The sequence below is a fragment of the Scophthalmus maximus genome, chromosome 10 (assembly GCF_022379125.1).
Source record: "Scophthalmus maximus strain ysfricsl-2021 chromosome 10, ASM2237912v1, whole genome shotgun sequence".
NCBI classification, from domain to species: Eukaryota; Metazoa; Chordata; class Actinopteri; order Pleuronectiformes; family Scophthalmidae; genus Scophthalmus; species Scophthalmus maximus.
In genome coordinates, this window is record NC_061524.1 from 8,230,105 (window position 1) to 8,255,120 (window position 25,016).

Consider the following 25,016-nt stretch of genomic DNA (forward strand, 5'->3'; position numbering starts at 1 on the left):
GGGCAGGCGGAAAAGGCCACCGAGCACATTTCTGTCCATGAAATGTCCATGAGAATGAAAAGCCCAGAGTTGCTTCACTCTCTTGGGGAGCTCTCCCTTGCTGAGGCGAGGCTTAGCTGAGGGTTCCCGTGGTGGGGCGACGTATGCTCTCTAGATTTCCTCCTACCCATCCCTCTTTGATGCGGGGGGAAACAGAAAAGAGACGTCTCCGTATGAAGGCCGTGTCGCGGGTGAATGGATTTGCGGTGAATTAAGGATGGTTAAAAAAAGAAGCTCTCACTGAATGCAAACTACACTGCAGTGGGGGTGAACTCGGGCCTTCGTACGCTTGCACCAAATAGTCCGGCTGTAAGCCTCTCACAGCGGCAGCTGTGAAGAAGACGTCTCCGGAATGAGCCAAAGCGTGTCTTTTTAATAGAGAAGGGGGCAGAGAGATGAAGAGAGATCCACCGACAGGCGTGAAATATCTGCCGTGGGAGAGCTTCAGCTCTGACTCTCCGCTGACCTATCTCACCACTGAAAACAAGTAGCTACTATACGGTCATGATAGTCCCGGGCTATGGGAGCCCCTTACTATTCTAGGTTTACAGCCAGCGAGGTCAAAGTTCACATGCTAGCCGCCCCTCCGGGCTGGTTTTGAGATTCGTCTTATCACACAATACATCTCTGTTGGAAGTCCAAAATAGATTCTGGTTACATATACCTATTTTAAACATGTTTTTTTTTTGCTTTGCTTTCGCGTTTCCTGTTCTTTGTTTTTTACGTGAAGATACAATAAGCCAGTGTATGATTCCCCATGGGGATTCACCTCATCCTCTAAAGAAGAATACAATCTAGTGTAGTTTCCTCTCTTTCCCCAACAGGGCCCAGTGTTGTCACTTAATTCCTACAACCATGAGTGGATCAAATGCCTCTATCTCACACACACACACACACACACACACACACACACACGTGTGTGTATACATGTATGATCCTTGCCCTTCCCAGCTCTGTGAAATAGACAGAATTACATACAACCCAAGAAAAAAATCAGATGACAAATAAAGGGCACTGGGAAAATGTTCTCTTTTTCTTTTTTTCTTTAAAACGGCTGCAAAATTTGTCAATATAATTAAAACTAAAAAAGTGGAAAAAGATCACGTGACATGTTTCCAAATGTTGTTCCTCTTTGTTTTAAAGAGAACTGAGTTGAATGCTGTGCACCCTGCTGGCAAATTGTTTTCAACGTTTTGTTTTATAAGCTTATTTTTAGACTGGAAACACGATAAATTGACTTTTTTTGCAGTGCCCTTCCTCTTCTTCTTCTTCCTCTGCCAGAAAATGTTCCCATGGTGCTTCTCATTGGGTCCCCACTCACGCAGGCCGGATTATGGATGGGGACTAGAATACTTATAAGGCAGAGTTCAGTGCTGCACCACTGATGTAGAGCTGGGGTGCGTATATCCCCTGTCTGTCCACCACTAATGCTGCATGTCAAGGCATCAAAAGAAAAGACCCAGTAAACAGCGCACCGAGCACTCCGAGGCCCGAATAGCTTTTATTTGTGTCAAACTTATTGTTGAGGACCAGCAGACAGGAGCAGAGTGGCCTCCATCAACGTTAATGATGACAAATGAGCGGGCTGATGAAATTTCACGACGACCCTATTGAGATGTGAAAACAAGAGAGGAGTTTATATCCAGTGCGCTTATGAGACTTGAGGAGAAACAGTGATTACAAATGAATATACTCGACTTATCGTCCGCGGCTTCCCCTTAAGACAATATTGTTGGAAAAAAGCTGTCGCGCGGCCGCTTTGTAAATGAGGTGAAAACGACTCGAGCTGAGAAACGGCATCTGGTGTGCGATGCGGCGGTTACATTCTCAGGCGAGGGAAAGTGCAGAAAGCCCGTGGAGGCAGTAACGAATCCACGCTCTCATAAAGGGGCCTCAGAGGATTAATCCCAGTAGTCTCTGTTTAGATCATTATGCATGTTCCAAACCTTTACTGGAGTCCTTGTGCAGGGCTCCGGTGGTTGGTGGTCAGCGGGTCCACTCCACCCTGTTACCGTAGGAACACTAACATGCCAGCTCACACCACACGTACTACATTCTCTGGTTTAAAAGTAGCACTGGCTTCCCGAATCCTCTTGGCACCTTATTATAGTGAGTCTTAGTTCGTTGATGGCAAATTCATCCCGGGGACCTAGGAAAGGAACCCGGATTGTTCAGTGTGTAACGTGTAATTAGTTTTTCATACCACGTTGTTGTTTTACTCTAGCATCATCACATTTTTGACTGTGGCAGCACTGGCTCAAACTCTCAACCACTCGCAGAGACTTCACGTTCAGGAATCGGGCTTTTCAGAAAGCACTTTCTTAATAAATCTGACCTGATCCGACTTGACTTTTTCGACCAATACGCTCTGGGCTTCGAGCTGGTTAAAAGCCACGGGCTGATGTTGGCGTTCAGTGTCACAACACGACATGTCACAGGTGCCCAGTGCCCACTCGCATTTCATCAAACTTCCACAAGCACAAGTCGGGAAAGAGGGACTGCACGTATATGCTGATTCAATATCTCAAGGGGTCATATCTGACTCCTTTGGACTTGGACCTGCCTCACAGGTCATCAGTCACACGGAGGTCATGTCAACAATTCAATATTTTTTTTGCCTCATAGGGGCAGGACAACAAGCTCTAAAAACACAAACTTATTAAAAATAATAACGGAGTACCTAAATACATTTTAAGTATCGATAAGGAATGTAAAATTAAATAATTTGGCATTTCTGCCCTCAACATAATAGATTTAATGACTATGATAGCACTGTCATTATAAAACATGAGCACCGTGACGTAATGACCTTCCCACTTCTGACCTGTTACCGTTTTCAAAATTCCCTTTGCTTTGGAAACAACATCGGTGGATTGCTGAATGTGCCTCCTGGGCACAGACCCAGGTGTCCCAGTACGTCCTGGGTCTCTCTTTGGACCAACTGTTACTATTTCTTGTTGGAAAGTCAATGAAACTACCAAAAAGGGACCCGCAATGAGTAAGAATAAACAAAAAATACCCACAAAGAAATACAATCGACATAAAAATGACCATGAAAACGGTTAAATCCACCATAGAGAAATGCTAAATGAGCAGGAATAGACACAAAATGACCATATGGAGACTTAAAGCAACTACAGTGAGAGAATTTGCTCCGCCTGAGGCTGAGACAATCTCATGGGGTTTGTGTTTTAAGTCTCACTGTGTACAGCCCCTCCGGAAAACTTGAGGAGAATGCCCGGATTCTGAAAGCAGCCTGTGTGTCACACCGACTCGTGCTCTAATTCCGCATATGTAGCTTTTTAATGTAGCGTTAGTTCAACCTCAGCTGACTTGCCGAAGGAGTACTATGGTATAATTTAACTATTTCACACCGTGCAGATAATATTAATGATCGCACCACCAAACACCAACACCCATCTGACTTGCTAACCGCCAAAACAAGAGCTTTCATCTCTTCTCTTTTTTCCCCGCGCCGTATCAGCAACACGGCGGGAACTCTATGAAACAGAATAAGTTAAAATGTCATGAGCCCGTATCCCAAAAGTCATGGAGTAATAATGAGAGTCTGACACCCCGCTGTAGCATGGCCTCCTCAAGTGGAGCAGGTAAATATTTAGTGAGAACTGTGCACGCTGTCGGCCGCGGCCTATTCATCTCCGTCACGGAGTTATAATGGAGAGCCGTGGACACTAATGTGAGAGAGGGAAAACACGAGAACATGCTCTGCAGAGAAAGACTGTTTGCACTGATTTTGGTACAATTGACTCCGTCCCTCTCCGCTGTGCACTAATGAGTCTTCCTCTCGGGTTGACGCTGCGATCTGGAGTCGTTCTCGGTGGCGATATTCAACTGTGAACTGTTTTACAGTACAAATAGCGTTGTTTGTGCTGGTAAGAGATCCCATCCAGAAAGAGGTTGTCGGCAGTTAAAAAAAACAACTCCTGCCTGAAAGGAGAACCTTTTATTGAACAGACTTGTGTTTTCACAGCTCCTGTTTTCCATTAAGAGCGTACGAGTAGTTTAGTGAGCGGCCATTGGCTCCCGTCCAAGGAAATGTTTCTGCAGGCTCCATTGCAGGACGGATCGCTTCAATTGGCGATGTCAGCCGCAAGAGGTGACTTCGCTGTTCGGCTCGCCATGGGGGTCAGCTGGCCCCCCCGAAGAAGATCCTCCCGCGCGCTCACAGGCACGAGGTAAATATACATCTGTGTAAACAAGCGTGAGTGACGGTCCGAAAAAAAAGGGCGTCATGGGAGCACAACGCGCAGCCACATGTGGATAAACACGGAGCAGGGAGAACGGAGCCCGTGTTGGCCTGTCAGACAGACGAACGGGGGGAACACGGGGCTCCTCGCAGGGTCAGTGGGAGCGGCTTCAAATCCTCCTTTGTGCTGTCGGGCCTGCAACCGGGACGATGTGGATAATGAGGGAGGAATTCTGGCATGGAGCGCGCGCACACAGACACACAGACACACACACACACACACACACACACACACACACACACACACACAGAGAGGCTGGAAGGAACTTGCCCCAGGGAGCCCATCCAGCCAGCTGTCTCAGCTTCTGTCTCCCCGGGGCCAAACCCTCTGTACATATGATCCACCATCAACAGACATGATTGATGTCACTGGATACATTGTGTGAGCTGTATACGAGCTCCTCTGATAAGAATACGTGTGAATTCAGAGATTATGGGACGGATTGCACAGCCACAACGGTTGTATTTGTGTCCAGAGGTGTAATTGGCAAACAGCATATGGTTTTATTGGTACAGAACGGTGTTCATTTTTTAAAAAAAAATCTTATTTTTTACATCTTAACATATTTTATAAGCAAGTACTTTTTTTTTAAAGTCACACCCACTTTCTCAAACACGGCAGGAACATGATGAAATTTTCCACACGGCCAAAACTCTCCTTTTCTCTCTTTTTTAAAAAAAAGAAAGTTTATAGCCATAAAAAAAAAAAAAAAAAAAAAGAACACGCCATTAATCACTTCCATGAGTTCAACATTGTGCTACTGTGTCAATCTGGTCACTTTCCAACTCATATTCTTTATTTATTGCCGTCATTTAAATGAATGTCAGGTTTACAAGTGTGTCATTCGCTCGTAAAAAAAAAAGTGCCCGGCGCCTGAAGCAGCTTCTCGTGCTGCTGCTAATGAAGGCAGAGCAATATGGATCTTGGCACATTAACATGACACAGCAATGTACCATGTAAAACATTTGTACTTTTTTTTTTAGTAGGAAACAAGCACAGTGTCAGCTTGACTATGAATTATAGCAGACAAATATTCCTGGATACAATTTAACTTCTTGTGCAAGAAGCCACAGGGAATGGCTGTAGAAAGTGGGAATTAAGGGGATGGAACAAACAGCAGCAGCTTTTGTTCTTAATTACTACTCCTCATTCAAAACCTTCAATGCTCTTTTTTTCTTCTCTCCCTCAGACAATTTAAGAACCTGATTCATCTATTTTCTTGGTCTGCAGTCCATTTCCCCCCAGCGCTGTTTACAGATCTCTGCTTTAGTCCTCAGGCAGTAGGTCCGTTTTTTTCCATGGAATTTCTATAACTTCTACAATGTCCACCCACCGACCCGCTCCAGGAGGGGGGTCCTCTTTTCAACCAGTCCCCTGTGATGGACTTCTTACCCATGCAGCAATTATCAGGAGGTTCCTCTTTTCTAGTTACAGCATCCGGAATCAAAACCCAGGTACATAAATCTGGGGGTCGCTGGGAATCTTGCAGTTTGATATCTCCTCCAGACCTGGATCCGGCTGGTGGCTGGTGCCAAAAAGAAGAGGACGTGTGAGTGATTGGCGTTTAACTGTCGCCTCAGTTGTGATTTCACTGATATGACAGAACTTTTTTTTTTTTATTTCAAAAGTTTGCGATGTGAAAAGTTTAGGTGTCCACGCCGGAGCCTGTCCGGACCCGGGAGGGGGGAGGGAGGGGGAGGGAGGGACTCTCCTCTGGACACTCACATGCGCAACAAGTCCGCGGAGGTCGTGAGAGGAAAGTGCGCGATGAGAGCGAGAGTGAGTGACGGCGCGGCGCGGCGCGCAAGAGCCCGGACAGGAGAAGGATTTCAACTTCCTTCTTCGGCACCGACTCTCCCCTGATTGATGCTCCTTGCTCGTGAAAGGGGAAAAAGGGAAAAAAGAAAAAGGACGCGTTCGGTGTATAAAATGTATCCGGACTTGGAGAGCGCGCCGTTGGAAGTCCCCCCCGTGCCAACCGGCGCAGCAGCGCAGAAGACGACCCGAGGGCACTGACGACAGGCGGACGCATCAGAGACCGGGGAGGGGGTTCGACATGCAGCGTTGGGCACCGGCCTGGTCAAACTTCACCCCGGGGCTCAGCGGCGGAAGCGGCGTGAGAAGTTCGCAGCTCTCGGCCACGCGGCGGCAGGTGAGCGGCGCGGCGCGACACCCGGACCGCGGCCCGGCCTCGGGCAGGGGCAGGGGCCAGGCGGCGTGAAGTGGTCCCGACCGGTGCCAGGAGCCCGGAGGACAATGACCTGACGGGAGCGCGCGCGCGTGCGTCCTACCCCTCGTTTTCCTTCCGAGACGAAGCTCAGTCCACCGCCATGGCACCGGCGGCGCTGCTGTGCGCCCTGGTGCTCGCGCTCGGGCTGTGGGAGTCCGGCCTGGGCAGCGGGAGCTGTCCCGACCTGACCGTCGACAGCTGCCACTGCTCGGCGGAGCGGTCCAAGGAGCTGAGCCGCCAGCACGTCCGCGTCAAGGTGGCGTGCGAGGACGTGGAGCTGACGGACCCCCTGCAGCCCCGCTTCGTCCCCAACACCACGGTGTCCCTGTGAGTGGGTCTCGTGTCACACTTTGAGTCAGTGTCGAGTTTGGGGCTGTGTGCCTCCAAAGATCTTTTCCCCCCCCTGATGGGCCCTGAAGAGATGCTCTGTAAAAGGGGGCCCCGGAGATCCTTCAATCACAGTTAGGGGACCTGGACTAGGCCCTAATGTAGTTTAACCGTTTTGACACAGCACACAGTCTGTTGCAGGATGAAATGAGTTTCTGAGGCATACTAGACATCAAACATGAAATATTGAAAAGTATTTTAGCTTCGGTTTATTATCCAACAGAAATATAATAGGTCAGGTGATCTACATTAAGCTTAATATATCACAATAGTGTAAATATCACAATAGTTTCACTAAACTCTAAACGTTTTAACTTCAAACTCAATATGGAATATTCACTGAATAAATTCCTTTGGAAATAATTCATGAAATGAATAATAATGTATTTGTCATATGTCAAACAGTTATGAGACTGTGTTAACCTGGCAGCCACTTCTAAGAAGCTGGTAACATGCCTGTGTTCATTATACAGAAAATCATCTGCTTTTGATTAAGTTTTTAATCCTGCTGGTTTTATGATTAATCAATTAGTTGATCAACAGAAAATGAATCTGCAACAATTTTGGATTATTTAGGTCAATTCCCTTATAAACACAAAATGCCTTTTTTTTTGTTCCAGCCTCATTAATGTGAAGACTATGCTTTTTTCTTTTGCTCATAATTATTAGACTGTTGGTTTGTAAAAAACGAAAACACCGTAAGACACCTTGTGCTCTTAGACGTTTTGTTCTTTCATTTGACATTTTACACGTAAGAAAAAAGTCATTGTTATTATCATAACCTTTATTTAATCAGGTGCTCTTATTGTAATCAAGATTTGTTCAATATCAGACCCTCGCGTTGGTTTACACACAAGCCCAGCATCAGAGACAATCAGTGCATCTACATGCACACTAATATTCACACTAATATATATTATTATGGAGGTCATGGAACAGCACATTCTCCTGTGTTACCCTGATATTATTCAGGCTTTAGCAGAACGTGTCTCCATTGGGGTCTTTGCAGCACTTTAAAACCACCAGCAACCAACAGGGGGGATGTTTTGAACCAAATTTTCGAGCAATCTTGCCAAAATTCCAGGTGGTTTTCACTAGACCTGCGATTCAAAACATTAAAATTTTTTAAAATTTCCTGACCACCACTGAAAGAGTAGCTGTGTCTCTCTTTCCTATTCAATCGCTGCGCCGTCTTGTTCTCCCCAAATACCTGCCCGGGGAATGGCTGAGAGATGTACACCTAAGAGGACTTAGCGTCCATCATGAGGACGTCTTTACGTCAATTGGATTATGCACGGCTGCATGTAAACGGGAATATTAGTTGGATTTTGAAATAAGTGCATAAAACCTAGAATATTTCCGTCATGTAAACCTGGTGAATCCATCCAGTGGGTTGACATAATTTAACGTCTTCTCAGGTTCATGATTTTCTTTGTATCAGGAGTTGCCCAGTCCTGGGATCCTGTCTGATAAACTGTCATTTTTTAAATATGCTATACTGGGGCAGCCTTTTTAACCCGTTCAGAACGATTTTATGCGAAATATGTGGTGTTTTCAAAGCAATGTTTTACATTTTCCCGACCTACAAGAAGCTACCTGACTGTGCAAACACACCTGGCAGCCAGGTAGCGTTCCTCCTCTCAATATACACGTAAACTCGTGTCATAAATCTCAGGGAAACTCAGACATGAGGTTCGTTAGTACGGGAGGGTTCGTCACAACGCGGCGCATCAAAGTTCAACATTGTGCCCATGCTCTTTGCGCTGGCACAATGTTAAATTGATAACCTTTCTCTTCGCTGCAGATGCACAGATTGACTGCTCGGTTAATAGACTCGTTTTATTCTCGGGAACTCAAGGCTCTGCCTTCGGAGTGTAAAAGGCAAATACGAAAATGTAAAGGCCCTTGACAAGTTACAGCCGACCACTCATTCTGAGCCACGGGTGCGGTTGATTAATGGTAGCACTTTGCTTACTGCAATTTATCTGGAGTGGTGTTTGCTTCCGTGCAGGCGAGGGTGCTTTTGTCCCTGTAAGTGGAGAGTGGTTAAATGCTTGGTTTTGTTTGCAACATGCGTCAGAGAGGGGGGGGGCGGCTTTTTGCCACCTGCAGGTACTAACAAAGTTCTATTGTTAAAGTGGCGTATGTAGATGAATAACGCTGAGATGTGAAACTAACTGGATTCCTGCAGAGAACTGACACGCGTTCCCTTTCTCGTTCACTTGACGAATCCGAGGTGGTGTTGGATGCCGTTTTATGAGTGGACTGCTCCTCGGTCAGTCGTATTCCTTGGTGCAGTAAATCCGACAGCTGAGCTCTCGCTGGCCAGGAAGCAGTTTTCCTGCGTTAGGAAACGTGACCTTTGTCAGGCTGAAGTGGCCTCCCCGCTCGCTCTTTTGTTTAGATGTGCTGTGCAAATAAACAGATTTATCAAGGGAAGTATGCACCTACCGATCTCCCCCTGTGGACCCATCTAACCCAGATAGACTACTAACCCACATCCAAATGCCACCTCTAATTAATGAAACATATTGTTTTGCCTTGAAAGCTCACGAGGATCAAGCCCTGCAATAGTGCAGCGCCTTGCAAAAAACAAAACAACTCAAGAAGTAAATGAATGAACATAAATAGCAGAGATGAGAACCAACTGTAAGTAAGAGTGTGTCAGTCACCCTCTGTGCAGCGCAACGCCTTCCCCAGATTAACACCTCAGCCTGTTTGCCTTATCGTCCATGGGGGGGGGGGGGGGGTTGACAGCTCTGTTGACCCTGGGACCTATGTGGTGTAATCGTTTCAACAGCAGAGAGGCCCAGATAGAGGAGCAGCCGAGATTGCGGCCGACACCTGTCTCAGGCAGCGCTCTAACGGGAGGACGCGCGGCTCGTCCCGGGGGAGAGGAGGGACCCGATTGTGGCAGGGATGGAGGGAGGAAGGGAGATAGACGTGGAGAGGCAGAGGAAAGAACCGTTCAAGGAACAGAGAGAGCGATTGGACAAGATGCCGGTGGGGGGAGTGTTTGGTCGGAACGGCACTTGACTGAGGCTTATTTTTCCCGACGATGCGACCGCTGCAGCTTGATTGTTTGGACGGGGAGGTGCTTGTCGCCTCAGAGTCTCTCTTCACTGTGTGATACACACTGTGCACATACATAATTTAAAACTTATTAAGTCTGTGCGTGTGCTGTTTCCCCCCCTCTGGCGGTGCGTTTTGTCGCAACCAGACCCGCGTCACATTTTGTCCTGACTGTGTATCCTGAGTGTGTGTTTGTGTGATTTCTCCGACAATCGTGTGAACACCCCTTGTGTTTGCCGTGAAACTTGAACTGTTTAGGTTCACTGTCTTATCTCAGGAGCCCTCTTATCGTGTCATCTTTGAGCTCGGTAGGCCGCTGTTTTTTTTAGGAAACAAGCTCCGAAAACCCCCTGAACACTTCCTTCCCAAGCACAAAATGACAGAAAGACAAGAGAAAGTTTGGCGATTAGGTTTCATTTGACTATAGGCATGTTCTACTGTGGTTTATGATAGTGGCAGCTTGTCGTCAGAATGACTCATGGTTTTAATTTAATAGTTCTCTTTTTGACTTCAACTGTCGATGTGCTGCAGGTTTTTTTTTTTTAACCTGATTTACATCCTCTGGATGTTCAATGCTCAATCTGGAGGTGTTTGGCATAAAGTTCCCTCTTCTGTTGTTCATCATCGCCATTGTCATCACCAGAGACAGACAGGATGGGGCTGTGTTTGGTGGCTAGAGGAGGGTAAAGATCAGAATGCGACCGTTGCTGGCTCCAAATCCACTACGAGAACCTGTCAGTCGCTCTCCCGGTGTCGAGAAAGTCCCACGAGACGCCACAGGACACGACTGTGAGGCAGCTGTTGATTTAAATATTGCGCTGCTGCGCGAGAGTCTGTAACATCATTCTGTGCTGCGATCAAAGGGGGTCGGAGGTTCATATTGATCTGAGCGCGTCCCCCGTGAACTAAAGTGGCATATGCCTGAGATCACTCTCTTGTTTACTTGTCTAAAATGCATTCTCTCATCTTATGTTGTTTTCTGTTTTGGTGCTGGTATAAATAGAATTCTGTATATTCTTTTCCGCCCTCCTGTCTTATTCGCTCCCCCTCTCTTATTTTTTCCTTGCTGTTATTCCTCGGGGGCTTTTTTTCTCGTCTGCCGAGGTGCTGTTTGTGCTCTACCCTCCTGCGAGCTCTGAGTACTTCGACATGAATATTTCATTGACACACACACACACACACACACACACACACACCGCCCGTCCGTATCCTCCTGTGCATTGCCTCGCCGACAACAACCTGTGAGCGCGTACGGCATCAAGGAATTCAGAGGGTTAAATGCGCTAAATGATATGTCACACTTATAGGCAGCCGGCTGTTGATATAAAGAGACGTGAGCGAAATGACCCCGATGAAATACGTCGCGTCTAACCATCGCAAGCTGTGAAGAGTCACGCCAGTCACTTTCTCGGCCTGACTCTCTGTTGGCTTCGCTCGTGCTTATCTCCACTGTTATGGAAGATTTGAAAAAAAAACAAAAAACTACAGCAAAAGGTTCGTCTTTAGATGAGTGCACTCTCCAATGTCAGACGTCTTTGCCCCCGAGGGCGTAATACTTTTAGATCCCCAGCACTTTCCTCTCCGCGATAGCTCGAGCCAAGAACATTTTTGAACATTTTGTGAGCGGGCCTGGCGAGGGTCAGGTTCCGAGCGGTGATGCTGCAGCGTGCTGGAAACCACCAGTCTCCTTAATAAGTCGGCCATTGATTAACGTCTTCGCCAGCGAGGGGATTAGTATTTTGGCAAGGTCCCCTCCGGTTGTCTGTGGATGTGTATTGATACATCACTCAGAGATTGTGCAGGTCCACTGGCCCTCCAGATTGGCTGCCTGACAAACTCTGTAACTACCGCTCGCGTGGCGCGCGTTAAAGAAGCAGCTGATCAGTTTGGCCTTTAGAGACAATAATGATTCACCGACCAAGAGTTCATGACTGCCGGGGGAGAGGGGAGACTGTAAATTCCGCCGCAGAGAAGAATATGTCAATCCCAGACTAACCCTTTAAAAATATTAGGTTAAAGATAAATACAGGGTCTGCCAAGGATACCTCCCTGCTCGGCTTCCACTGCCTCCTCCCCACAGCGCTGAGTAAATACTAATGTCACTTAAAGGGTCGTAAATTCGAGAGAGCGGAGGGGGCCAACTTCGAGGCATGTTGTCTTTCCCCTGTTTTCCGACTCGTCGCGAAACAAGGCGATTGAAACCCTGACGTGTGGCGCTTCTGTTCACAGCGGGCGCCACATTAGCGCTCTGTCCTGTCTCACAAGACTCCTTGGCATGCCTCAAATCAGCGCTGCGTGCATGAACGTGACTGTGTGAACGTGGCATACTGCGTTTGAATCAGTGAGTCACAGCGTATGTGTGCATCCTAGTTGCCAAGTCTGCTTACTATAAGCGACTTTGGCCTTATTCTTTGGTAAAGTCGCTTACAAATATTGGTTGTCGCGGGTTGCGGTGTTTAAGGTTGGTTTCTCAAGTGTAGTTTTGATTTGGGCTTGCTCTCTCTCTCTTGCTCAGTCTCTCCACTGAGTTTTTCCCATTATGCAGCTACCGTCAGCAACTCCAGGATGACGGCGCTTCCATAGGGCTTGTTTCTGTAGACCTGGTTGCTTGTTTCTCTCGCCAGATCTGGCCACACTGCTGGTGTGCATCCACGTTGAAAGGGTCCTAAAAAAACTTTGCTCTTTAACGAACCCTTAACCAATCAACATCCAAAAGTAAACCAATTGTTTTTTATTTTTTTAAATATTTTTTGGGGGCGGGGGGGGCGGGACTACGATGATAATGAAGAAGAGATAAAAGGTTCGATTAGAGATCGATTAGTGCCGGACCTTTGGATATCTGGGTATTTAGCAGAGTGCAAACTCTACAAAACTCTATTCAGGACAACGTTAATCGACCCAGCTCTTCAGAAGCAGTGGTACACAATGTAAAATGCGGCGAACTCTAGAAGAGCATCCCATCTTCGCCGCAATAATCCCTTTAATCGATGACTTGAAGCTTAAATACTCGATGCACCACCCGATCGTAAACCACAATGTCTTATCTGCAGTGCCAATACGTTAAGGCCTTGAACATTACGGAAAAGTTTCCCATCTTTCAAAACAGATTGTTAATTTGCACCACTAGAATGAAGGAAAGGCACTCTCATCTATCTATCTATGTGAAGCTCAGCTCATACGTACTGCACATCTGTCCATAACACCCGAGACAGTTTCTGCTTCCCGTCCAGTGTAAATGTTAGCGGATATGAAATATGTTGTTTTTGGTTAGCCGCGTCTTGTAACTCGATCTTCTGAAATAACAGAGGCTTGGTCGTATTGAGGATGCACGCGTTTGTAATAGTTCACATCGTGATCTTTACTCTACTTGGTCCTCATGGCGGCTGTGTCTGGTGGCATCTGCTCGAGGCTATTTTTTGCTCCCGTCCTCCGATAATAACACAGTCGGATGTCTCTGGTGCGCAAGGCGGCAAGACAGAGACTCTAGAGCGGTGACTCTTTTTTTTTTTTTTTTTTTTTTTTTGGTGCTGGAAACATCCCAGCTGCGGCGTGGAGGGAGAACGGAGGCCAGAGCTCCTGTTTTAGAGAAGAGTTGATGTGAATCTCACACACTGTGTTTAATCACTCCGACTCAAGCCTCACTGCCTAAAGACTGAATTATACTGAGACTCTGGAATGATTAGATTCAGGCCTGCAAAGATTAATTCTTTTTTATTATTGATGAATCAGGTGATTACTGCTTCTCCAAAATGTCAGAAATGTATGAAAAATCTTGATCTACTATTAATGTAGAATATCTGTCCGCTGCTGACTCAAGTACATAAATGGGGTATTTGTGACAAGAGGAGTTATGTTATTTCATATTTGTGATAATGTGCACGTACTTTGTCAAAGGGGGTAATTCACGTTTGCTACACCAAAAAGTTGGAGATGTGGCAGCATCACTGCAAATTATAGCAAACACTCAATTTTTATATATTTGATTACCCAATTACTTTGGATTGTAAATAATATGTCAGTTAATTTATATATGTTATCTATTACTTAGGAAAGCCTGATGTTGCTGTTAGGAATGCTCCTACTACAACCATTTGCTGTAGCCCACAGAGACAATGCTGAATCCTCCTCCCTCGCTGAGAGCAGTTTATCCGCAGAGAACATAATTGATAATGTAAATAAGAGAGTTGGACGGTCGTTCCAGAAGTTTGTCAGGGGCTGTTTACATAATGTTCAATTCTGTTTTTCCTGTTATTTCCTGGACGTTGCGCAGAGGCCTGAGATAGGCATGCAGGGGTCAGCAAGCAGACGTGTACACACACGCACGCACGCACACACACACACACACACACACACACACACACACACACACACACACACACAGGCAGCATAGCACAGCACAGGACACGCTTGAGTTTGCACAAACAGAGGCTGCCTGTCCCTGAGTGGGGCGTCTTTCCGCAGAGGGAGGCGTAGTGGTCTGGGGAACAGGAGACGTGGGACAGAACACAGTGACAGCATCGGTATCCCATGATCTCAGTGTTGACTACCTTCACCTCGTCACTCCGCCTGCACGCGGCTTTAAAAGGAGCTGCTGCCGTCTTTACTTCAGAACTCCACTTGGCCTTTGAAACTGAAAGTACGAGGTCTTTTTGTCATCTTTCGATACATCTTTATGTGAAATATTGTGAAATTGACCCAGAAACTTTCCAAACAGTCTCTCACCGGCTTCTCGCCACGTCCGGCTGAATGCATGCTGGCTTGCATCTGCTGCAGGTCTCTGCTCTTGGAAGGCTTTGTGTCGAGTTGAATCCGATCTGACAGAACCCCAGTAGAATATTGATGTCTGGATCAACAACAATAAAAATCCCTATGAATTGTTGCTTGCTCACTTTTGCCTGCCTAAATTGCTGCCAGTAAATCTTGTAGTCCATTCCCACACAGCAGAGGTATTCTGAGAGTGAGAGAGAAGTATTTGCACACGGAAATTTACATGATTTACAATAATTCGGGTGCGCAGAGCAGTGCTTTTGTTTACAGCTGTCAACATGCCTACCCCCTCGCTCTGAATCACATGGGCTCAATTGGACCTTCCGGAAAAGTTCCTAGTTTTCCAACAGCAACCGTAACTAACCATAACAGATTTGTTCAAATGCTAAAAATAATTTGCATTGTTCTCAATTATAAAGAGGGAAACATGACAATGTAATTAATCACATATACTGCATGTAAAAATGGACGTAGTAACCGGTCTGGAAAAATGCGGAAGTGCCTAAAGCCTGTATTCTCTGGAATGACCAACAGAGGGCGACTCTACTTATTGCAAAAAGAAGTTTCTATAGAAGTCTACGAGAAAATTACTCCACCTCTCACTTGTGTATAACGTCAGTAAACATTTTTCCCTCTGAGTTTATGGTTCCAATCTCTAGTTTCAAGTCTTCTTCAGTACAGCGTGATGTTCATTTTATAAATTGTCTGAAATATACAATATAACACTGTATGCTTTAGGGAGTGATTGACAGGTGGTCGGTAAATTGTGTAGGTGGGGGTGCGGTGGACGAGCTCTTAGTCGGACCCACCCCCACATGTCTGGTTGCAAAGAAAACCAAGATGGCGCTGGTCAAAATGCTGAACTCGAGGCTTCAAAAGCGACAGTTCACTGACCAAAACAATTGAAGTCATGTTGTTGAAAAGAATCCTGCTAATTTCCAGTGGTGAATGTATTTGTGTTACCAGTGTAAACGGTATGTGTGCTGTGAGCGACACTGGGACGTTTAAAAGTCGATAGAGAATATTATATGACTCTTGTAGAGGCTCGGCTCATTTTATCCGTAGCACCTGTTGCCCACTCTGTTCAATTCTGACAAATTTTTCCCATTGGCGGAGTGGCCAAAATGTAAATACAGTCTCGGGTGTTGGTATGAATTCGCTGACACAAGTTTGTGTCCGTCCTGGCCTTTCGCTGAGAGGGAACTTCCTGTCTTCATCCCTGCTTTTTCCTGCCAAGACAACTGTTATCACTCTGGGGAGAGATGGGTACTTTCCCCCAAAGAATATGCATGAGCAGTCTTGTCATATCAATTAACAAAATGTAATGGTGCACATTCACATCATTCACAAAATGCTCCAGAGCAATTTTCCCCTTAGTTGTGCCCAAAAAAATTACTCAATTTTCATACATTCCCGTGTCCAGGTCGAGCAGATGTTACATTTTTTTTGTGTCTGCTTGTGAAAGTGTGTGAATCTGGGCGTGCACACCTCCGCTCGGCTCTCCAGCAGTTGGGCCGAGCCAGTTGCCTGTTCAGCAAAATGCATTGTGGGATCCCACCTGCTTAATCCGAGGGTTAAAATTGAATATACGTTCCCCTGCAGCCGCGACAAGAGCTCTGTCGTCACAGAGAAGAGCGGTGACACATCCCAATTACTCCTCTCTCTCTCTCTCTCTCTCCACCCCCCACCCCCCACCCCCCCTCTCCCTCTCTCTGAACATGGCCAGTCACTAACAGAACCCGGCTTGTTAAAAAGACGATGGGAGGGTGATGGAGGGGAATGACCTTGTACACATGCAAAGAGGGGTTTTTAGCCATCAAATCACATCGGCGCTCGCCCTATCCACCGCGTCACACAGAGAGGGAGCAGCTCTGCAGTGAGTGATTTACGAGCGGGCTGGAGAAATCAATATTTTAGCAGACAGGAAATCCAGAAACGCTGTCCAAGGTGTATTTAAAATGATGTGAATCTGGACTGTAGAATAAGCGCAATATAAATCATTAGCTGCTGTTGCACTGTGGCTTACAGCTGTGTGTGTGTGTGTGTGTGTGTGTGTGTGTGTGTGTGTGTGTGTGTGTGTGTGTGTGTGTGTGTGTGTGTGTGTGTGTGTGTGTGTGTGTGTGTGTGTGTGTGTGTGTGTGTGTGTGTGTGTGTGTGTGTGTGTGTGTGTGTGTGTGTGTGTGTGTGAGGGGAGTGAAAGACAAAAGACTTAAAGACACTACATACGCAACATAATGAGACTAGAAATAATGCAACACTCCATAGGAGTGCTCCATAAAAAAAAAAAATATATATATATATATATATATATATATATATTGTAAGACATAAACACAACTGTCTACTCATGAAATATAAGTTTCAGAGAAATCAGGGCTTTTCTCTTCAGCGTTAACTTCTAGATACTGTGCCTATATGTCTTAGAGTGGAAGGGAAATCCCTTAACACCAACTAATATCATCACCTTATGGTGTTGTAATGTATTAGCAGCATGTTTCATTTTAAACATCCAACAGACAGAGCGTCACGAGGGAACTGTCTGCCTGTACAGTTGCGAAATGCTCCAGACAGTATCTAGTTGAACTCACTGCTGACCACAAACATGATACCTTACCTCATGACATCACATCATATCAGTCTGCTAATCATAACCATCCCTAATATTACAAGGAAATCACAAAATGCAATCTTCAAAAAAAACCTAATTGCTGACCACAAACATGATACCTTACCTCATGACATCACATCATATCAGTCTGCTAATCATAACCATCCCTAATATTACAAGGAAATCACAAAATGCAATCTTCAAAAAAATAAAATAATAATCTCATTTATAATACCATGGAGGGAGCTAAAAGCAAAGGGTCAGCAGTTTGTAGTTCTGCTGCTGCAGGATGATGGATAACAGATCAGTAGATTTGTATACATGTATTCATTCGTTACATTTTGTTTTACAGCTGGGAAAAATTATTTTTAAATCAATCATTAAACATAAGAGAATGACCCTTTCTCTTCCACACGGGGAGACAAAAATCGTATTAATCACTAAGCGCTTCTTTTCTTTCCTGGCCAGAGAAATGCATCACTTTTCATCACAGTTTCTAATTTCCAAATTCAGCGTGGGCATCATTCATCCCCCCCAAAAAAAGGAAAAGTATAGTGAAGACTGTCGCTGCAATAATCAAAATGGAGGCCCTGCTGCTCCTCTGAATATTAATCCATCGCTTAAAGATCCCTGTGGTGCGTTTCATTGATTTGTTTGCTGTTGTAATGTGAGCAGTGAATGATTGAATTGTGCTGAACCAGCATTTCTGTGAGCTTTTTCTATTAGGCTGATATTTTGATAGGGAGGAGTGGAGCACGGGGGGGGGGGGGGGGGGGGGGGGGGGGGGGGGGGGGTGGCCAGGATCATTACCTACTTTTACCACAAACGGCCATAAACGGGATAGAAACACGAGCCGGGATGAGTAGTTTACAGCCGCAATCTCATCAGACATAAATCCTCAACATATTGACAGTCGGTGAATAAACTATTTATCTGGCCATTTGAATAAGTAATCTCCTTCTGCTTTTTTTTTGTGATATTTACAAATGTACCTCCCTTTAACTCATCATGTACGCTCACCTCGTCCGCTCACTTGCCAATGTTTTTCGCTCCTAAACAGAAACCTGAGCAACAACAAGATCTCCCTGCTGAGGAACGGCTCCTTCTATGGCCTGGCTGCCCTGGAGAAACTGTGAGTAAATCAAGCGCTCTTAACCGTTTTGTCCTCCCCAGAGTTTTAATAGCTGTCATCACGGGAGTGGTGTGGTTCTATAGCAGGGGAAAGGCACGGGGGGGAGGGGATGGTTGGAATCCTTGGCCAGGTTTTACCCTGCAGGATTCCTGCCAACGGTTTTCACCTTTCAGCCCTTGCGCTTAACCTTAATTGCCACAGTAAACGTATTAAACGGGATAGTATATAGTGTCACAAAAAAAGGCCCTAATGCAGAGCAAGATCACTGAGTCCATATCGACGATTTTCACAATATATGCAGCGTCCCAGAGGGCGGCGTGCCTGCAGTTTGATGATGCGCTCTATGATGGCTGCTCGGGCTCTTCCAGTCTGCCCCCTTAAGTCAACTATTGATTGCTTTCACCTCCGTCCGGCTCAGTGATCACTGCTTCTCTTACCTGATGGTGACACTGACATTGGCCGATGATGAGGAAATCAGAGACGGGGGGGATGAAATCACATGCAGAGAATGGCTTGATAACTCTCTCCCCTTCAGTCAATCACTGCGCACTCTCGCTCACACACACACACACACACACACACACACACACACACACACACACACACACACACACATGCTACACCAGTGACTGCTTTGAATGGCATTACAGTCAGCGTGGCCCCCGTCCCCCTGACTTGTCGACAGTTACATTTAGATTGGAATAATGTCCGTGGTATAATTCTTCCCCGTCTTCATCTCCTGTTTTGGATGGCCGTGTGTCACAGGATGATGTCACCTGTCTCCCCGGGCCTTATTAGTGCCATTGAACCCCCCCCCCCCATGCCCCCATTGAAGTGATGGGGAGATGATTGCGTGCCTTTTTTAAAGGACACTCCGCCAAAGGTTTGTCATGGCTGACCTCTTGGAGCAGCGGTTCGTGTGCCCTATCCTTTCCTTTCACCTCGCTCTCTGTGTGCAGCCCGTCCCTCCGTCCGGCCACATGCAGCATTTGGCAGAGACACACATCCGTCGCCAGCAGTTGATGCCAAGCCAGGTAGCCTAGTGGGTTGAAAGTGGCGGCCAGCTGTTCGCTCGTCTGGCCCGGCCGACTGCCTGCCTGCACGGCCGGCTGACGGACTGGATATGAGGGACGCGGTGAATTGGCAGCCGATTGACGAGCTTAACAATGCACGTGTATGTGTTTGCACCACTCCTACTGCAGCTGTCGACTTCAACAAACAGACCTTTTAGGGCAGAAATGTAAAAACATGCTGATCCCAGATAGGGTTTCTTTTTGCGTGAAATAGAATTTCCATTAAAGACTTAGTTTATCCAAATTACTCAATCATTTTCTTATTTATCGCTGGTGGGATTCAGCCGCGCAGACAATGTTGGTTTAATGTCTCAAATGAATGTTATTACATGAGACATTTTTTCTCTCCACCTCCACCCCAAGGCGATGGAGGTGAAAGGAATTTCATAGCGACGGCGCTAGCGGCTCTGTGAGGCTGCATATAGGCACAGACCAGTGACGGTGGCACTAGATGAAAAGTTAAAGGATCAACACAGCTGTTGCAATTCCTCCGGAGGCGAGCAAGGATGTTTGTACCAAATGACATGGCGATACACCCGGTAGTTGTTGAAACATCTCAAAGTGACCGACGGGCAAACTCACACCGACAGCCCCAGAGGCACGCTGCTGGTGTGAATAAGAATTCAATAGCAGTGTTTTGTTTTTTTCTGTAAGTCTGGACAAACCACAGAACCCAAGGTTTCATATTGGATATATGAAGAGATATGTATTCCTTGTGGTGCAAAGTAGCTCCGGTGCCATTTCTGTGGCTTATTTGAAGTAACATCATTTCTGGAAAGACTCGCTGCTGTTGGATTTCTTAACAAATACTTCAACAATTTATTATTGAATTTTCATCAGCTTGTGGGAATATGTGCAGCAGAGGTGACAAAATTCTGATGCCAAATGTCAAACGCAGTCAATAGCTTCTTTTTGTTAGACCCTGCCTATAAATTCTCATGATTAAGCTTTGATTAAAGATATCAAGAAGCTCCGCAGAAGCAAAAAAAGACATACAACTGTTTTACAGGTTAAGCAGCACTGACCATAATGTGTTAAATCTGTGGAATGCCCCTTTTTGCTATAATTCTTCAATGCGGTAAGTGCCACAAATGCACCCCTGTTGTTGTTGAGGGTGTGAAGCAGGAAGCAACTGACCAAACCTCAGCGGCTGCTCCATAATCAGCAACTTTATTCATTCCCTGAAGAAAATGCTTTTAATGCGATTCGCCCGGATAGTGTCCTCTTAATGGGGGCTTGGATGATGGCCTGAATCGCCCCATGTGGACACAAGCCCATTACCATCAGCCGAACTGGGTCCCACGGGAGCGACGCCGGAAACAAAGCCCGTCACTGTTCTCTGGTCAGGACACTGGGTCTAGCTTTTGCCACTTCATCATGGGTTCCCACCGCAGTGACCCGCAGTGTGTGAAGAGTCTGTGTGAAACAGATGAGACGAGCATATGTGTTTTCTGTTCTCATGCTGATTATACTGCATCACCTTTAATGTTAGTTTTTTATCTAGATATATTGCATTTTAAATACATTTAATAGTGCAAAATAAGACGATCCTTTCTAGACCTTTGTAGAATATTTAATATATTTTTTATGTTATATATATAAAACTGAGGGCTGCACGGTGGTGTAGTGGTTAGCACTTTCGCCTCGCAGCAGGAAGGTTCTGGCTTCGAATCCCGGTTCAAACCAACCAGGGCCTTTCTGTGTGGAGTTTGCATGTTCTCCCCATGCGTGGGTTCTCTCCGGGTTCTCCGGCTTCCTCCCACAGTCCAAAATCATGCAGAATGGGGTTAGGTTCATTGGAGACTCTAAATTGACCGTAGGTGTGAATTTGAGAGTGAATGGTTGTTTGTCTCTGTATGTGATCCTGTGATAGGCTGGTCGATTGGCTCCAGCCCCCCGTGACCCTTAAATGGATAAAGCGGTAGACGATGGATGGATGGATATAAAACAGATATTGATTTATTGATATAACCATAAGGTTAACTCTTAAATGACTGCTCTTGAAATAAGGACACTCCCACTGGTTTTCAGGCACTTTGTTTATTGTTTCTTTTGGAGAAAAATAATCTTTGCTTCAGTGGTTTTCTTTCAGAGTTACACTGGTGGATGTGACAGTAAAATAAAATGGTTTTTTTTATTGAGAGTAGCGGGTCTATATATTTTATTTGTCTGTTTGAGCAAACGCTATTTGTCCAGCGGCTCAGGCCAGGGACACTATCGGAATTCAGAATGGCATCTGCAATCGCTCATTTTGAAAAGTAGATGCTGTGTGAGGTGTGAGGAGGCATCCTTTAAAAAGTTTTTCAAATCCCTCCGTGGCCACCAACGAGGTGACGTTTATTCAGTCACCCTCATTGGACGCGTCACCTTGGGGGTGGGGGGGTGATTGATGGGGGCGTGGCAGACTGCTGAAGGACGTCCTCATCCTCATCCAGCGGCTGGCCGTGCATTAGAATGGATGACAGGGGTGAGGTCCAGACTCGGAGAGGAAAGTGCAGGTGGCAAAAGCTCAATGAGCACATGATGATCAGAAAACCAACCTGACCCGGGGGGTTGTCCTCAACGGGTCACAGGTCAGAGGTTAGTGGCAGGGAGAGCAGGAAAAAAATCACAGTTCTATTGACCCATTGGGATCAATAATACTTGATTAGAGCAGAAGATCCCTCAGTGTACGATTTAAATACATATCACTTTGTCACATCTGTCGATTATATCGTAAAACAAATGATGTGTTCCTTACTGAGACGTCAGATTGTAAAGAAGATAGATTAAATATGAAAATATGCTCTTCCCTCTGATACTGAAATAAGGGATCTTCACATTTTGCATTATTTACTGACAGTATATTGACAAACTACATCCTTTCCCTTTTTTTGTCCCTTGATCACACTGTGCACTGGGCAAAATAACAGGTCGAACGATTGACAGATGTAGAATCATCCCGCAGCCACTTGACCACGTAGCGTTTGGCTGTTTCACCAAAATCCTTGTTCAGCTTGACGTCAGCGGACGGCTCACTGTCCTTCAGCCGACTGAGTAACTACTGTGAGTCCATTCCTCTCTCACTCTCATCCCTCTCGTGCAATTATTTTCTCTGACAGTTAACATTTGTCAGACTTCAGTCTCTTTGAGCTCATCATCTGTGACAGATCCTTGTCGGTTTGACAGATTCTCTGCCTTCGTTTTTTTCTCAGTAAAGACGTCGGGAGATACTGAGAACTTGTTTCCACTTGTCACAAATGTTCTTATCTCGTCTGTGGCAGCAGAACATGTAACAGCAGCCCCCCTGAAAACTCCTGCAGGTTTTCACTGGACTCATGAAAACACTTTGAAGGATGGTACGTTTCACTGTAGACGGACTTGAAAACACTCGTATAGGCCACAAACAACCTAAAATGAAAAACCACCCAAAATTCAGAATAAAACCCCTTTCAACATAATAATATTTTTTCCTTCAACAGGTGCAGAGCCTAAGGGAATTTTCACACAAAGTCTAGACAAAGGTCCGAACCAAGAATCATGTCTTTGTGACATTGTCATTTACATCTGATCCATTAGTTTTGGTTTCACATAAATAAGTTTGTACGACATACGCTACATCCTGTCATCACCACCGACGTGGGCTGAGTCTACCTATGTTTGACATCGACTGGTTGGTAGACGGATGTGGGTCTGACGTCTGCGTGTGGTCAGCCCAGCAGCATCATCATCAACTTCAGGCGTAGTCTCGACCCAAGTTTGCTAAAAATAAACATTCTCGTCATTCAAACATTACATCGCCGGAGGGCAAAGACCGCAAGCAATCCTGTGAACATTGCAATTCAAAAATCTACTCTCCTCCTCCCCCATCGTGGTACCACAGCTTCTCGTAATTGCTCCAAAAGTCCGAAACCTTCCGAAAAAAGTGTTTTCTTGATCCGGACGGAGACCAGCTCCTTTGGTCTGTCCAGGCCGTGGTTCACGGAACCTTTCACACCTGTCATTTTGCTTCAAACTAAAGTGGGAAATCGGAAGGTCCGGACCAAACAAGGGAGACGTGAAAGTGCCCTAAATCTTATATTGTTAGGAAAAACCTTGAATCAATGAATGTGATTAAACCCCTGTTACACATTACACTGGCATTGGTCTCTTTAAATTTGATTCCTATAAATATAGAATTGTGGTATTATTACATCACATTTCTATTCAAATTCTGCTTCAGCATGTGCCTAGTTACTTCTTGGAGATCAGTTTGCTTGTGAAGTGGTAGTAGGAGCAGCATTTTCCAGGTTTTTCTTTATCACGTAAAAGCACATCTGTTTTTTTCTTTTTTTCTTTCTGTTTACCTAAGAGAGGACACGAATGAAGATGAAGCCTTAAATGGATCATAGCGAAGCCTGGAAATGTGAATGCTTTCATTGTTATTTTACAGGAGACCCTGGCTGGGTCACAGTTGAGGCGAAACATGTGAGCACCATGGTGTGCGACGGGTTTTACTGACCGAGTTCGGGGAGACGGAGAAGACGGGCCCGTCTCCTGTCTCACCTCTGCCTCACTTCTGTGGGCTTTTGTTCACAGATTGTCTCCCACAATTAAAAACAGTACAGTAGCAGATGGAGGCAGTAAACCGCATCATCATTGCATGGAAACATTTATCACTTTTATTTACAGCTCTGGGGTATTGGGAGTTGTTTCTCTCTTTTTCTGTAAGTAGAAAAAGAGCAAAAGGGCTTAGATCAAAAGCAGCTCTTAGAAGAAATTTCTTCACACTCTCCTTAACCTTTTGCTTTGTTCTGATAGAAATATCTCCCACTGATGAGAACAGTGGTTCCAAAATAGGACGCAGTTGTGGAGCCGTTAACAACGAAAATCTTTTTCACAGCTCAGGGTTTCTTATTGCTTTTTTTCCCCACTCTCTCTCTCTCTCTCTCTCTCTCTCTATCTGCTGCAAAATTGCTTCCGTTTGGTTTCATGTGACTGTTTTAATTTAGAGCGTAGGCTGAAATGATGCTGTCTTTACATAAGTTATTTCTGAAAATCGCAGCAAATATCCCATAAGCACTGCTCAACCACCCACTAGTACTGAATTGTGCTCCGGTGGCGTTTCAGACGTGTGTAATCATTGCTGTCAGCAAGTGACATAGACGCGCGTCGTTTCCGCCGAAAACCCGTCAGATTTGAAATTTATTGTAAAAAGAAACTTCAGTATGTATGCACAGTTATCACCCAGCGTTACATCGATGAGTGCTGATGGTTTCAAATGGACTATTTGACTGTGCGCTGTGTCTTGCCAAGGAGGTTGAATAATTAATTTATGCCCACAGGTCCTGTATGTAACGCAAACGCATAGAGGGAAGTCCATAGCAGTTTGATTCTCTGGCAGCGGCAGCTACGAGGCTGTCGCGATGCCTGTCAGCACGCATTTAGTTACATTCCAGTAGGTGGTTTTCAGTCCGGGTTG

At 45.6% G+C, this 25,016-nt stretch overlaps 1 protein-coding gene across 1 annotated transcript in view; it reads left to right on the top strand.

Annotated features, from left to right (window-relative positions):
• Positions 1-6,033: 6,033 nt before the first annotated feature.
• LOC118283520 (adhesion G protein-coupled receptor A1) overlaps positions 6,034-25,016 on the top strand; it is a 132,611-nt gene continuing 113,628 nt past the window's right edge. Inside the window, exons 1-2 of the mRNA XM_035605594.2 lie at positions 6,034-6,864; positions 18,432-18,503. Of these exons, the coding sequence (XP_035461487.2) occupies positions 6,638-6,864; positions 18,432-18,503 (299 nt within the window). The 5' untranslated portion in view covers positions 6,034-6,637. The remainder of the gene's footprint in view (positions 6,865-18,431; positions 18,504-25,016) is intronic.